The 17,205-nt window shown below is 34.4% G+C and overlaps 1 protein-coding gene across 1 annotated transcript; it reads left to right on the top strand.

Annotated features, from left to right (window-relative positions):
• The first annotated feature begins 13,255 nt into the window (after positions 1 to 13,255).
• On the top strand, positions 13,256 to 14,395 carry LOC136803190 (uridine-cytidine kinase 2-like). Its single transcript, XM_067059925.1, has one exon. It carries the CDS (start codon positions 13,303 to 13,305, stop codon positions 14,011 to 14,013), a length of 711 nt encoding a protein of 236 aa, XP_066916026.1. The 5' UTR covers positions 13,256 to 13,302; the 3' UTR covers positions 14,014 to 14,395.
• The last annotated feature ends 2,810 nt before the right edge of the window (positions 14,396 to 17,205 follow it).

Below are 17,205 nucleotides of genomic sequence, written 5' to 3'. Positions count from 1 at the left end.
GAAACTTTTTCGCTAGAGGATGAGCAGAAGCCTAATTTTACATGTGCTGTTTTTCATTTTTTATGAAGTATCATACATGATTTGTGATGGATGTTGTTCTTTTGACTGCTGAAGAAAGTGTTAATTGCTCTGTAAAACAGCGGTCGCACCAGTTTGCTCTGAAGCAAACTGTGACCTAGTCACTAAAAAACTAATTAGCCTGCTTTCAACGAAGATGCCCAAATCACAACAACATTTTGCACGCGAGGAATTTTTTAGTAGACCTTTTTACCGTGAACCGAAAATAATTAAAAGAACCCGGTTTCCTTATGAATTTGAAAAGGGACCGGGTGTGCTAGGTGCGGCGCCTAGAAGTTTAACGCGGCCTCCTAGCGCCTAGAGCGTGTGCTTGCAATAAATAATAAGGAAATGGAAACCAGGTCGACTAAGCGCGCGAATTATTTTTATCACGTGACTTGAAGCGTAATAAAGTTGTAAAATTTTAATGATGGACACGAGAAAGTTACGAGGAAGTTTGCATGCGTTTCGTGTGTTGTGTAAAACTGGCTGTTTTTTTAATTGAAAGGATTGCAATGTTTACTGAACTTCTAGTTTGATGGATGAACTTGTTCGATAAGAATGATACCAAGAATTTCATTCAAGGTTTGTTTTGATTATTTTACAGATCCGGTGTCGAGATTGCAAGACGTATGTCGAGATTAAACGACTCTACGGTACTTAGCCTGGTTACTGTGTACTCTGGTCTGGACGATCCTGTCACTTTTGCTTTCTGTTTCAAATAGTTGAGGCGGGGGAGTTCTGTGTTATGCCCTCCGCCAGGGTGTTAATTGTTTTTCAACTGGCGCTGATTAGCCGAAGTGGTCCAGTTTGAGGGTCCAGTTCCAGAGACCATTTTAGTCCGAAGCCCATGAACTCAAATGACCAAACAAAACTGAATGATTATATTTACTCTCAAAGCAACAACAAAGAGCTCATATCATCATTGGTATAAAGAATGTAGGTATCAGTCATTTAAGTTAAAGTTTTTATAGCTAGGTAAATGCTGGCGAAATTTAATAAAAATTTTTATTGCGTAATTTTCTGAGGAGAGGATGGGGATAATCGATAATGCATGGATGATGGAAGCCCAACTTTACTACATTTTCCACTTTGCAGCTGCTGGGGAGGATGGGTTTACATAATGACTCTCCAAAAATGAACATAGTGATCTACTTTGCAGATCAAATTGTCTTAAAAACAACTCACAAAGAAGACTGGGTTCAGTGTTCAGAAAATGAACGGGGTATTTTTCAGTTGCGTAGAACATATAGAAGAAGCATCATGATTGGCCAAACACGGCTTATTTTGCCTAACTTTCACTTCTGCCTCTAACTATCGGTAGATTTTTGTTCTGTAAAATAACTTGTTTGTTTTTAAAACTGTTACTTGACTATATTTTGCCGAACGCTTCTTTGCTCTCTATGACATCAGTATTTCTTTGTTCGGCAAATTAACTTTTTTCCCGCGCTTTCATCTTGTTGGAGAATGTAAAATCGCACATGTGGAATATGTCTTGTAACTATGCTTCTTTTTTATTCTAGTTATATCTATGACCTATCTATTCTCCTTGCTTTTAAAGCTTGCTAGAGAAGATCTTGTAAATGTTCAACTTGACCCGTATTTTTCACTTGCAACCATTGGCAAATGAACGGGGTCGAAAACGAAAGTGACGTAATAGCGCCGAATACCCAGTTTAATTGAACCGGGTTGGAAATATTTTGCTTCATTTCAAAGAACTGCATAGATGAAATTTTTTTCTCCATGGGTCAATTTTGTCTTCGAAGATTGAAGAAACTTTTAATGAAAAAATAAAGTTCCCAGTTTTCTTCTTTTTTTCCCTTTTTCAGTTTGAAGTTCATTTTTATTCATTTTCACGCTTTTAGCCTGAGACGTCCTATCTCATTTACACTGGGTGACGAATACCCCATGCAAATGCACACCCGATAATTTGCCAGGATGTGCCTGACTGAACTTACACCAGTGTTTTCTAGTAGGATTACATACAGAAGTTACATACTTTAGCACTTTAGCAAATCCTAACTTAGCAGCTAAGTAAATAATGAACTCAATAAAGAACTTTGAGGCTGTAACTCTTTCTGGAAAAATAGGCTCCAGGTTCGGAGCTATTAAGTTAAGGCGTAAGGTTCCTTATGATGGCATTCAAAAATTGTGTGAGGTTTTCAAAAACAGCAAAAAAAAAAAGAAATTTGAATATCCTTTTTAAAAATAACTCTTTTAAAACGAAACTTCACAATATTGGCTCTAAAGTAGGTTGAAGTAGGTTGAAAAAAAAGATTTTGTAAAATGGGCCAAAATTGCGGCACAAATCAAGAAAAACACTATGTTGATAAAACAGCAGCCACAAATTTGATCAATGAGTAAGAATCATTTTTTTCAGATGAAACTCGTAGCAAAAGGGTTTATCCACAAAATATCAAAAATGGAACCAAAATTATTGGGTCATTGGGCTAAAATTGCGGCTCAAAGTTGACAATTTTTTTCATATATGCTTTGATTGAAGCCACATATCAAGCCCATTGAAAACCCTGCAGCCACAAATTAAACCCATAAGTATCTTAAGACCTTAAACTACCAATTTCAAGAAAAACAGTTAAAAAATATTCAAGTTTTAAAGCAGGACAGTACATAAGCCAACCCTAAAAATGCCAACTAATACCTAATGTAACAGCTCAGAAGGTTATAGTTACAAAAAATTGTATTTGCAGCCACAAAATGTACACTCTTTCTTAAAATAACACTGTATTGTGTCAGATTGTGTTTGTTTTGCTTTAGGCTTTGCAAATATTCATGTTTCGAAAACAAAACCCAGCCTTGAATGTGTAAATTGATAAATTAGTGATTGAAGTATGATTGAAGCCACATTTTAAGCCTATTGAAAACCCTGCAGCCACAAATTAAACCCATAAATATCTTTATCAGACCTTAAACTACTAATTTCAAGAACAACGGTTAAAAAATATTGAAGTTTTAAAGCAGGACAGCACATATAAGCCAACCTGTTGAGTGAGCCACATGACATACAGCCACAAAACCTGCCCTCACTTTGCCATCTTATATTTCAAGACTGAATCACTCAACTTCAAAGAGGGCCACATTTTTGGAAAGCTCATCAATTTGCTTATTTTATGGAATTTTGTACTACGCAGCAGCCACAAGAATGTCAACGCTGTGGGCTAAAAAGTGGTTGTGATTGAAAACCTCACTTTTTGGGGTTCTATTTTTGAATGCAATCTTATAAATAATGTATGTGTAGTAGTCCGTGAATAAAAAAGGGAAGGAAAACACACGAAGAAAAGAATAGTTGTAGAAACTGGAATCAGAGAAACCTTGATTTTAAGTATTCACAAGTGTGAAAGACACAGAATAAGTACCTAGGTAGCTAAGCGGATGTACGGTTCTGTTCCTGCACGAGACAAGTTATGATTTAAAGATATATGAAAAGTAGAAGAAGAAAAAGGAAAATGGAAAGCCAGAAAACCAAAGGAGGGAAAATGCAGATTTGGAAGGCAGCTTATAGGCCAAAATCAACAGCAAGTTAGTTAAGTTAATAGATAACAGTGGAGGTGTGATTTATAAACGTAGGCTTAGAGATTTTGATTGTAAAATAAAGGAATAGAGTTTGGTTATTCAGTTGTGTTGTCAAGTGCAGTTAATAGTCCTGAAAGGGTAAGAATGTAATTTTCATTGATTTAGGGTCAGCAAAAAAGCATGGAGAAGGAACACTATGGAGTTTATTTAACCAAAAGTTGTTCTTAAGTCAACAGCTCAACAGCTCCCACTAATTTCATCAACAACATTCTTTAGAAATAAGAAAGGAAACTCAGAATTGCCAGTGTAGACCTAACTCTTCATACAAAAATTACGGGAAACGCATATTTGGACTTTGTATCTTATGCTGCACTCAAGCACTTGAGCCAAAATCCCGCAAAGGCGAGACAAAAATCAGTTTTTTGAAGTTTGCAAAAAAAACGCCACATAGAAGATCCTTTCAAATTCAGTATGTGAATAGAGCCAGTAAAAAATACAACTTTTCTATTTTTCCTTTTTTTGCAAAAGTTCTAGGAATAAAAATAAAGGGATAATGATAATTGAATACTATACATCTGTCCATTGGTGATCCACAGCACTATCGTAAAGCTAGAATTGCTTCGCGTACTCTTCGCTTGAGTAAATGATTGACAGATTGAAGTTTTTCATCCCCTGCGAGAGTTCTCAGCTCAATCCTCGGACCGCGCTTAAAATGGTAGACTGAGCTGTGATAGATCATTTCGATGGAAGTAGTTGGAATGTTTACAAGGCTCTTGACAGAATATAGTTTTGTTTTATTGTCAATGATGACAGTGCCATTATAAATTTTGTTAGATCTGACACATTGATGTTTGTAAGTGCACTTTATAGTTTTGATTCCCATTGAAGAATCATATTCTGGTTTTCATGTTATTAGATGCTGTTTTAGAGCTTTAGAGCTACTGACTGCTGACATTGAATACCATTCCTTTCTGAATTAATATAGTTTCATTCAGCGTTGACATTAGACCAACCTACTACCTAATTCTCTCTGGATATTAGAAATAAAAAAAGTAGGCTGGAGTGGAATATCTGATTGAAACTTTTATGATTAGTGCAAAAGTTGCTTTAAAAATCAGTTACTCGCACTAGGGGCCACAGAAAATTTATGAAAAAAACCTGCCACTTGATGAAATTTATATTTAAAAAAAGAAAGTCGTAAATGAAAAATTTGACAATATACAAAACATATTTTGGTTGGTTGATTAGCTGGCTACTACTGCATGTTAGCAATTTGTCCTTTTTTTCAAGCTTTCACGTTAATGTAATTGACTTGGAATTTGGAACTTCATTCAAGTAAATCTCATCCCTTGTTGTTGCAGGCACATCCTGTAGATGACTGATGTTTTTTTTTTTTATGAAGCCTAGATTTACTAGTGTGATTGACTGAAAGTGAAGTTCAGAAATGCTTTAAGGAAAAGTATAATATAATCCCTCAGACAAAAAATTCACTGAGGAGGCAAAAAATTATTGGAAATAAGCTATTAAGGCTATAATGAACATACAAAATAAGGGACCACCCCTAGTTGTAGGAATAACTTTTTAATAGTTATATAACTTTTGTGGACTAAGTGACTTCTTTGAAATTGTGTCCAGGTACTTTCTGGAGGTGGATCAGATTTCAAAATATAAACTTTAATTGATTAATTGATACTTTCAGCCATGTGTAACAACAGAAGGGACTAACCTGTGATATGAAATTATGAATTCAAAGAAAACTTTTAATTGGTCAGCCTAAGCTGAGCATTCAAATAGGTAAAATTTTCTTGTTGTACCAAAGTATTTCCAGTGCAAATCTGTTGCAAGCTTCAATTTCTGTCATTTATTTTTTTAACTCGGCAAATCAAACACATGATTTTCATCAAGGGGATTCTTTTTCTACATCTTTTGAAGTTTTAAAGCCGTTTGCTCAAGTTTTTGTTTATGTTGAATTTTCTGATACTTTTTATCAGTTTTTGCAATAAAAACATATTTTTCTTGTTTCCTCTAGGTGGGATTGATGGTGTTATAATGTTATTGGAATTTGATAAAGTTTACAAAAGTACAGCTACTGTCTAAATTTGATAAAGCCTGGATGCAATCGTGCTTTTTTGGACTTGGTTTGGAAGTGTTTGATAAGGCGAATCGCAAAAAATTATTTGATTCCCGTCATTTTTTTTTAAAAGTGGGGGTCATTCGGTCGGTCGGTCCGTCGGTCCGTCGGTCCGTCGGTCCGTCGATCGGTCGGTCCGTCGGTCGGTCGGTCCGTCGGTCGGTCCGTCGGTCGAAAATATTTTTCTTTTAAGAAGCAGCTATACATCTTGTTGAAAGGGAATCCGTGTGGACTGATCTGAATTAAGAAATTGAGAAACCGTGGATAAACTGGTTTTCGGTTTACTCTCCATTAGCATGCATCTCGCTACTTCGATTTGAAAACTTGTAAACACAGAGCGTGCAGAGGTCGACATTGGAAATCCAGCAAAGCAGCGGAAAAGCTTTCCGACTCTCCAACTCTACCTGCTGACCGTAAATCAGGGTCGGTCAGATGACGGGAACCAAATGATGACATCACATCTCCTATTATTGGACTTGCAAAATTATGACAAATGGTCTTTGAAATTTGATCAATTATATTAATATTAATGTATACAGTTCTTGTTGAAATTGATCTAACTATTTTTCACGCAGTTCCGGACGCAGATTGTGTTTTTCTAACCTTTTCTAACCTTGGCGCACGTTTTGACTGAATGATGGAATGGAATGAATGGCGATAACTTTTTATACATATCTCTTATCAGACTTGCAGAAAGCGGACTGCAGAAAGTTATGAAAAATGGTTTCTAGAATTTAATGAATTATACCGTCAAGTTAAACAACATGCACACTCACGTCACAACTTGCACAGTCATAACAAACAGATCCATCTGGTCTTCATTTAACATTGTTTTAAAGCTTAAAAAACACTGCCAGTGCTTGGCACAGAAGAGAGGACTCCCAGTTGAAATTAATTGCTACTCCGCTGCCCGGTTGAATTTATTTATTATGGTCGTGTGTTTATTCTGTCGGTAAAGCGATCGCCCAAATTCATAGACCAATCAAAAGGGAGTTTAAAGCAAAATGAGGGAAAAATGAGCTTCCCTGAATAGTTATGAATTTTAAGTTTTGCTTTCGATTATCATTTGCGACCAGCAAAGTCTTCAAGATGGTTGTGTGCATGTTGTGTAACTTGACGGTACTAAACTACAAAATTTATTTACGAAGACTGGATGTAAATTATGTTTTTCTGACCTTGCCAAATTATGGCTTTGACTGAATAGCAGTCAGTTTTTACGTACTCATTGGCCTTGCAGACAACTGACAAATGGTTTCTGTAATTTGACCAAGTCTACCAAAATACAGTTCCTGTTGAAATGTTATAAATATGAACTACGTTTTGCAAAGATTTTGATGCAAATTGTGTTTTTCTGGAGTTTGTGCTTTGTGACTTAAAGTTTGTAGCTTGTTAGTTTAAAGTGTTATTGGAGTTTTATCAGGTAAAACAAAAAGTACAATTTCTATGTATATTTGATGGATATCTTTATTTTGGTTCTGACGTTTTGGCAATTTGCTAATTTATTTCTAGATAACACTTTGGTTAGATATGGATATTGTCTACATCCAACAGAAGAAAATGTATCATAACTGACTGGAATGAAATTAACAAAAAGTTTTAATTACACTATGTTTCTCTTTTATTTTATAGTAATGAACTATAGCTTAATTGTTTGATGTCGTAGAAACAGTGCTACAATGCTAAAGAGAAGTATACTTTGATCTTCTCGTGGGGGGGGGGGGTTGGAGGAGCTCTCAGGCTTGTTTTAAATAATTTTAAATCAAGCTATCAAATGTTTCACATTTTGTACATTATTCAACATTTTTGGTCTACTCTGTTTCAGTACATCTCTTACATCTGTTAACCCACTTATTAAAGCTATCTAGCTAAGCTCTATTGGCTGACCTTCCAGCCTCGGCTGGTTTATTCTATGTTAAAAAACTTCTCAGATGTTATTAAAGTCCAATAACTTAAAAAGTTATGTATCTTATCTTCTTGAAGGGGAAAATGTTATTTTTAATAAAGACTCCCACAGGTGGGAAAATCATTTTATGTGTATGTTTCTGTTCTAAAGGGTCATCTTGCCATATAACATTAAATGAATAAGAATATTTGAAAGTTGATGTTTATTTTCATAGTTACAGCAAACAACAGTTTAAAAAAAGTTTGGTCCTTTATTTACATTAAAAATTTCACACTTTACAGGTGCATACACTTCAGTGATTTTTCAAAGCACATAAATTGAGCTGGGGCCGTTTTTGTAAATTTAGATTGAGTTTTTTGCCCGAGAATATCAGCCCAGCAAAGCTGTGCATTTATGAAGCTGGGAGCTGCTGGGGTTCTGGTCCTAAGGGGTTAAAAGGGAAAAGCTCCAGGAAAAAAAACTGAAAAAGTAGACAATACAAGTTATTTTTGCTTGTAAACAACAAAAAGTTAAATTTTGCTATAAAAATTTTTTCTATTTTGGATTGAATTTCGAATATTTGATCTTAGATTGAGTATTTTGGCCGGTATATGGACATAAAAAAGTCCTTAGAAAAATCCCTGCACTTAGAGGATGATTTTCTGTGGCCCCAAATAATTATGTGCCAATTTGAATAATTAAAAATTCCAACATCAAAACAATGACACATTCATAGTGTGCAGAGGGGTCCAGTCCCCAGCATTTTTCAGGGGGGGAGGGTTAAGGAAAGTAGCCCCCAGCTAAATTCTAGAAACATGGCCCCCACCTTCACAAAGCAAAATATCAAAGAAATTTTGCATGGAAATTGTCTATAAATTTATTGCGCCTCAGGCAAAAAATCTTTTCAGGAGGGATAAAACTTTCCCGACAGCATAGATTTTTAACATAATTTAAAATATCTTCAACCTATCAGCTATGCCCCCAGTTCTATTACACAACACTCAGCCCCCCTAGCTAGCTAACCCCCAATATATTTTGAAAAATACAGCCCCCAATCAAACAAAAATGGTTTAGCCCCCCATCCCTTAGACTAGAGTCTACTTCTGGCTGAACTTTGCTTTTTGATAATTTTTTATGGCGCTGAGTCCATTGAAGTAGACTAGGAGCATTTGGCGAGGTCGCTATTTTGAGAAAAAATGTTAAAAATCCAAATAACAATAAAACTGCTTGGAGTTGAAAGATATAATCAAAAATGAGAAACAACCATCAATAACAGATTTGCAATGCCCTATTCTCAAATAAAAACATTGCTTCGTACTGTTTTTACCTTCCAAAAACAACAAAAATCTGGCGGACTGTTTTACAGTCCGCCTAAGCAAAAGCATATTACCATATACTACCGGGCCACTTATCAGCGCCAAAAAGACCATAAAAAAGCTCTAAGTGGACCCCGGGCTACCCATCCCTAAGCTCAGTGCATTCTATGACATTATAAAATGCATAATTATTTTAAGTGTGAATTAATTTTCATTGTTTGTTTTACTAGCAAAAGATCTGTTGTGTGCAGCTAAAGATTTGCCAACCCTTTATTTACAAAAATGTAGGTAGACTAGTAGTCTCAAATGGAAGAAATTTTTCTAGGAATAGGGGGGGATAATTTTCTGGCTTAGAAAATGATTTTGTGGATTATCCAGGGGAGGGTGACAATTTTTCTGGTTGAAAAGCTTTTTCTTTTCAAATCTGTAAATTAATATAAGGCCACACGATGGTAATGTAATCGGAAATGTTCTAAGCATTTTTTAGTATAGTATAGTAATTCTTAGCACAGAAATCATTATGTAATGAAGAGATAGATATATATAATTCTTTACCCTGTTTTCTCTTTCTTACTAAATCCATTTATTTTTGCAGAATTATGTTTGGAATATGAATTTTTTGATTAAACAGTAGGCAACCTATACACGTTTTTTTTATAAGAACCAACTATATATGAACATGAAGCTACGATAGCCAAAATATTAAGCACAAGTTAAGAACATTTTAAGGCTTTGTGGACTTATTAAGAAAATGGACAAAAATACTCACAAAATGGTCAAAATAAGAACATGTTAAGAACATTTTTAGGCTTAAATTTCAAAAAGTTAAGAACATCTGAAGGCTTCAAAAATGTTGGATGCTCTTATAAAAAAACGTGTACTTCGGATAAATTATAAGATGTAAGAGAAATTTCAATTTATTCATGAGTTGAGTAATACAATCACATTCACTCAAGTAATACACGCTTTTTTTTTATAAGAATGGTGTAAATCCATTTCATCATGGATATTCTTAACTTTTTTGGGAAAATCATCCTAAAATATTCTTACATCATATTCTTAGGTTAGGGCCCTAATTCAGACTAGATTTAACATTTAATACATACTTCTCAAGCATGAGATGGCATTTTTGTGAAAGGAGTGAGCCTTACTTGGGGGTAATTGACAATTTACAATTGAAAATGCTCTAAAAATGGCATTCTTAGCTTGAGTAGCAAAATTCTATGATGGTGATATTCTTAGCATATTCTTAATTTTTTGGCCATTTTCATCATGGACATTCTTATAAAGTGTATTCTTATAAAAAAAAGCGTGTACATGCATCAAACCTTTCTTTAAGTGAATTTTGTCAGCTGATGGCACATAAGCCAATTCTAGAATTATCAAGGTCCATGTTTTGGAGTATATACTATGTTTTAACGTTTTTTTGATAGAGAATCCCTGTACATAAGTAGTCCTTTTAGTCGCGCGGCTGAGGTCGAAAAACGTTTCATTTCGTGATACATATTTTAGATTCCAAAAAAAACAACGGAAACTCGCGAATTAGTATGTGTAGATTACAAAATCAAAAAGTTTCCACGATATTATCGTGCAAGTAACGAGTAATTGGCGATTTTTTGCGTTTCCAGGCAAAATTGCAAGGCCTGGAAGGGGCCTGGAAATTCATGATTTTTGGGGGGTCTTCAAATTAAAAAAAGACCTATACCACATGATAGAGCTCTTCAAACTGAGCAAAAAAGTGTATTACACCAAAGTCCCAACTTCTCTAGATCAAAAGTTATGGGCCTATTTGTGGTAAAAAACTGATGGAAAACAGGGAATTTCCCCACAATCTGCATTAATTTATGCAAAATTAAACACCTTTTTGACCACAAATAGGCCCATAACTTTTGATCTAGAGAAGTTGGGACTTTGGTGTAATACACTTTTTTGCTCAGTTTGAAGAGCTCTATCATGTGATATAGGTCTTTTTTTAATTTGAAGACCCCCCAAAAATCATGAATTTCCAAGCCTTGCAATTTTGCCTGGAAACGCAAAAAATCGCCATTTACTCGTTACTTGCACGATAATATCGTGGAAACTTTTTGATTTTGGAATCTACATATACTAATTCGAGAGTTTCCATCGAAAAAAGTGGAATCTAAGAGGTGTATCACGAAAATCATTTTCTAGCCACTTTTTTCGACCTCAGCCGCGCGACTATTTCTGGTCCTTTTAAGGAAAAAGGAAAAATGCTTACTTGTTTTGAATTTTTTTTAGTAAAAGTTTCATAATTAAAGTTAGGGAGGAAATACTCACTGTTTACAATATGAAAAGGTCATGAATTTTTTAGCTGTTACAAAATAGTTGCTCAAAAATAAAAATTAAAAGGCGACACGTTTTTGTTTATAAGAACATCTAAAATTTTTGAAGCCTTCAGATGTTCTTATCCCTTTGGGTTTTAAGCCTAAAAATGTTCTTAAACATGTTCTTATTTTCACCATTTTGTGATCATTTTTACCCATTTTTCTAAGAAATTGGGTGTTTTCGAGTCCGCAATAGCCTTAAAATGTTCTTATATATTTTGTTCTTATAAAAGAAACGTGTATTGAATTTCATCACACGATGATTTGGTTCTGAAACTTTAAACTGTTTTTTATAACATGGTTATAAAAGAAGTTTAAAAGAGAACTTGTTACATATGATATTTAGTTTCAGTTTTTTATTCAAACCATCCTTTGGCACCATGTTGTAATTTTGTCATTTGACTTTGTAGATTTTGCTTCTCTTGCATCTCATATACTTAAAAACTGACTTAAAACTGCTCAAAAGACATTCACGTTCATAAAACTTTCAATTTATAATCTTTTACGAATTGGCTGAAAAAGCAGCAGCATTTTACTCTTTACTGGTATGCTAAAAAAGGAAATGTGCTTATAGTGAAAAGTACAAACTATTTGTTAATGAGAAGGTACTAGTAAAAAAAGATTGTGTTGTTTTTGTAGAGAGAGACCTTGAGTTTATTCTGTTCAAATAAACTAAAGATCTGCAGCAGAGTACAGTATTGTCTTGAGAAATACTATATCAGTAATGGAATTATATACTTATTTAGCATATGACAAGTTCTTTTATATTGTAAAAATGTAATTTACATGAATTTTGATCGCATTGATGTTTGTATATTATGCGAGCTCAAATTGTAAGTTGTAATGATTTTATACAACAAGTGTAAATTGGTTTGCGTTTGTAATACATTTTTGAACTTTTATCTTGGATAAATGCATCATTCAAGATTTAGGCTCATTTATCATTGGTTTGTTCTGAAAGTCTAGAGCACAATTCTTTTTCTTGGGGACACTGCTATTTTCTCTCTAAAACAAAAAAGTTGTTTTCTTTTCCAAAAAATTTCAAAAAATAACTTCTACTTTCAATGCTTTTCTTTTAATCTCGCTTCCTAGAAACCTTTTGCATAAATAATTCATTAGCTTATTATTCATTATATTTTGTTTACACTAGCAACCATTATGAAATTTCTTGGAAAGAATATCTTTATGTTTAACTTGCAAAAAATAGCAAATATTGTCTGTCTCGAAGGTACGCGACCCACCACTCGTTTGCTCATATAACGGATTTATCGTTAGAAGTTATGCACCGTTGGAAAAATATTACGAGCAAAGATATTTTAGCATTTCTAATTGAAATCTATATTTGAATATTTCATATAAAAATTTCGTACTAAAAAGCGAAGTTCCAGCTCTTTGTAGTAGGCTTTGAGACAGACTTAAGTTTCTTATTTTTCTACGAAAAGGATAGAGAAACTCTTAAAATATTTTTAGCATACAATATTTAAACTGCTGTTATTACTATAATAGTCATGGCAGGTCATGGTCTGTTTTATCAAAGTTAATTATAAGGCTAGATTTATGTGACTTGACTCGACTATATCTATATTTTGTTTGAGATTTAAAATGTTTTGATAAGCTTTGTCGGTGACTTAATTCATCCAATGGTTTATGAAGAAAGTAGAACAAACTTTGTGATAACTTCTCTGTTCATGTTGGAGAAAATCATTTTTGAGATATAATGATACCTAAAATCTCTGAATCTTGATATGCTGATGAAGTCACGAATAATGACGGAAATTTCTAATTAAACAGTCGCTTCATTTTTTTATATATTTGCTGCTTCTACATTTTACGTTTTCTAAAATCTCTGAAAACAGTTCAACAGTTCAACAGTTCAAACAGATGAAATTTTCTGTCAAAATCTATACTGTAAAAAAGGTAGGTACTAAAACAGTTCATCTGATTTGAAAGTTTTATTTGACGTTTTTTGTTCTTGCGTTTCAGTGAAGTAATCGAAAAACAAAAACATAAAAAAAGAATATTGAAAAAAGTTATGCAAAGATGACACGAAATTCAGTTCAACCGTTTTTGATTGGAATCGCTGGTGGTAGTTGTTGTGGAAAGACTGAAGTTTGTTCCACCATTTGTAAAGAATTGGGCCAAAACTCAGAAATTGTGACAAATCGTGTCACTGTTCTAGCACACAAGAGTTTTTACCGTGAGCTGACTGGTGAAGAACGTGAGTTAGCTCAGAATGGGAAATTCAATTTTGATCATCCGACAGCTTTCGACGATGAGCTCGCTATTCAATCTTTGAAACAACTCAAAGCAGGAAACGTTGTCAAGATTCCCACGTATAACGTATCCACGCATTCACGTGAAGAAGAGTATCAGACGATTTATCCGTCAGACGTGATACTTTTTGAAGGAATTCTTACGCTGTATAACAAGGAGGTGCGTGATATGTTGGATATGAAAATTTTCGTAGATACGGACTCAGATACGCGTCTAGCGCGCCGTGTGTTACGGGACACCGTAGAACATAAACGGAATATTGACGCCGTCTTAGATCAATATACGAAATTCGTGAAAAGATCTTTCGAAGATTTTGCATTGCCGACTAAAAAATATGCTGACGTCATCATACCACGTGGTGCAGATAATTCGGTTGCTGTTGGTTTGATCGTTGAGCATATTAAAGATTTGTTAGGCGAACGGCCCACACGTAAAAAGAGAACAGTATCTGAAAGCTCTGCTGGTAGACCACATTAGTTATAGTCTATCTGCAAGACAATGGTGTTTGTAGTTACTACGTCAAATTTACGAAACCAGGTTATTCGCACTCAAACTAGGCACTAGTAAATTCTGTACTGGGAGTGTGAAATGATAATTTTTGCTGGCAGAGATTTATATGATACATATCTTTTAATTATATACTGCAGATCACGATATATTTAAAGATAAATTATGAAATAGTAGAGAATATTTTTCACTTATGTTTGTTGTGGCGAGCATGGAACTCAAGCTTTGCCCTTGAATTTTATTTTTGCACTATAAAAACTGCCAAATTCTGCTATGGCGAGACGATGTTTTGAATGGGTTTTTAACAAATTGTGATGTGTTTCAAGACTTCTTTGAAAAGATAGGGCGATATAGCATACACGTTTTTTTTTTTTAAGAAACTAGTTTTACCAAGCAGCCTCAATGTTTCTTAAGAAATCGGCCCTTTGAGCCTTAAATGTTTCTTACATGTTTCTAAACTTTTTGACATACTCAACCTCGTGGAATGCTGGATTGGTAGGTTCTTAAAAAAACCGGATGAAAAAATGTTATTTTCTCATTCTCAGCCTCAGCATGTTTCTTATATGTTTCTTAGTTTTTAGGCATTCTGAGCCTCATGTTTCTTAAAAGTGTGTTTCTTAAAAAAAAAAAAACGTGTACCTACGTCGTCGTTCAGGAAGGGAATCTTTATTCATTTTCACCGAAAAAATTCAATTTGCTGCAATACATTTCTCACTCACTTTTGCAGCGTTTCACGTGTCTTGGCATTCTAACTACTCTCGGGTACCTAATAGCCGGGAGGATTGGAATAAGCAGGGGGGTTGGAATAAAAATGTCCTGGGTGGAAAATTTTTTAAAAGGAGGCTAATACAGCTGAATTAGGACAAAAGAGGGAACTTTTAAAAACATTTTCCCAAAAATTAATAAGCGGGGGGGGTTGGAATAAGAATGTCCTGGTTGGAAAATTTTCGAAAAATTAATTAGCGGGGGGGGGACGGCTATTAGGTACCCGAGAGTAAATTGCATTCGCTTTAAAACGTGCACTTTTTCATGTGGAGACCATGTCAGCGTGATTACAGTAATTCCCTTGGAAGTGGTTTCTATATGGTTGCAAGAAAAGTGCGCTCTTAAAGACAATTGACTCTAGTTTAGTGGATGTAGTTTTGAGGAATAGACAATATTTTGTGTAACGAAATTTGCGGAAATACGAAATTCAGCTTGATTGAGATATTGACTTCAGAATGTATATAGTCTACATAGTGGGGGCGTACGGTATTTCGGAATTGCGGAAATCGACCCTTTTTTCTTTGGAAATCGGTATCGGAAATCCATGAATTTTTGCTTAGAAATTTCGGTATTATAAAGTTTTTATCCCCCTTTTTCGGAATTCATACTTGAAAAATCAAATTTGATGAAAACTTAATCAAAACGAGGAAAAATATCCCAAAAAAATCGGTATCGGAATTGCAAGTATTTTTTACGGGATTTCGGAGATTTTGGCAAATGTATTCGGTATTTAGGAAATCGCAAACCCCGTACGCCCCTCCCCCCTACATACTCCCTGTGGTTTTGATGGAGGTCTGCGATTCAGACTAGGGAAAAACGACCGTTGCTACAGGTCTCTTTTCTTTAAATTCAGGACATATTTTTTTCATGATTTAGGTACACGATTGTAGAATTTTATTTTGTAGCACTTTGTATATAATGTTGATTTCAAATCACTGAAAATTTTATATAATTTTTTGATTGTCTTTGTGTATTGTTTGTTATTTTTAAAAGGAAACACAAACCGAAAGCATCTAATATAAAATTGTAACAAACTTGAATTTTTTTTTCGTGCCCAGGGGGGAGGTAACATTTATAATACCAACCCATAGCTCAAAAACCCAACTTTTGACCTTTTCAGCAATGTTAACACCACCACCCCAAAATTGGTATCGATACCAACTTGAAAATCATAAATTTCAAAAAAAAGGGAACCCACCCCCTAATTTAGTACCAATACCAATCTGACAAATTTGATTTTGTAAAATTTAAGAGGACCCAGCCCCTATTATCCTGCACAAACACGGTACTAAGAGAAACTTCAAAAAAATTATTTTTTCAATGCTAAATGTATGTAAATGTGCTATAAATATTCTTTCTTTAACATAACACAACACAAAAATAATTAAGAAATACAGACTGTTTTGATAATATTTTCGGGGTATTTTCTAGCTAAGGGCCAGGGTCTGGTAATTGGATGTTGACCCCCCCTGTCGTGCCCTACATAGTTTCACTCTTACAAATTTAGCTCCGAAAATTTAGAAAATAAATCATATGAAAAAAAAACGCCCTTATATACAACAAGCACTTTTCAATTGTTTTTATGTGAAAAAAAAACTCCCAAATGAAACTGGTTGGACTATAACTTGGCCCACAAACGATGTATTTTGCGAATTACACAATTTTCTATTTATAAGAACAATTTTACAAGAACACCAGCCTACGATTTAGGCCCTCAGAACAATAGAAATTTAAGAACAATCTCAGGCTCAGCCAAAATTTATTGATACTTATAAAAAACCAGCGTATAACTCTGTGCTCTGCCTTGAAAATGACCAAAGGAGGAACTCCTCGGGTAAGTTATGGCATGTCTCAAAAACTGAAAATTACCATAATTTTTAGGTCGCATTAGTCGACAGAAAATGACCAAACAATTGACTGAACATGAAGGGTATTATGATGTAGTTTCTAACCTGATGTGTAACCTAATTGTTTTTTCGCTGATTTTCACGAAAAACCGCAAAAACTGATTATTACGTAATAATCGATGACGTCATCAAAACTAAAAATTGAATTTCTCAAGAATGGTTAATTCAATTGTCTTTAAACTTTCACCAAAGTTGTATCGTACTAAAGTTGATCATTTGAAAAAAAAATTATTTCGAAATTTTGATGACGTCAGCAGAAATTTGTGAAAAACGAAAAATCCTATTTTCTGCTGACGTCATCAAAATTTTGAAAAAATCTTTTTATCAAATGATCAACTTTAGTACGATACATCTTTGGTGAAAGTTTGAAGACAATTGGATAAACCATTCTTGAGAAATTCAATTTTTGCCCCCGCAAGGAGCGCAGCGACTGAGGAGGCACTCATAGCTTCACGCAATATATTGGACTGGAATCTCGATTTTTTGCGAA

Source organism: Clytia hemisphaerica, unplaced genomic scaffold (genome assembly GCF_902728285.1).
Source record: "Clytia hemisphaerica strain Z4C2 unplaced genomic scaffold, Clytia hemisphaerica genome assembly, whole genome shotgun sequence".
In the NCBI taxonomy this organism is placed as follows: Eukaryota; Metazoa; Cnidaria; class Hydrozoa; order Leptothecata; family Clytiidae; genus Clytia; species Clytia hemisphaerica.
Note: the sequence above shows the minus strand (reverse complement) of the source record. Positions and strands in the feature narration are given on the sequence as shown.

What these genes read in the sequence shown, in the direction of transcription:
- LOC136803190 (XM_067059925.1), top strand. Translation starts at nt 13,303, where the DNA reads ATGACACGAAATTCAGTTCAACCGTTTTTGATTGGAATCGCTGGTGGT.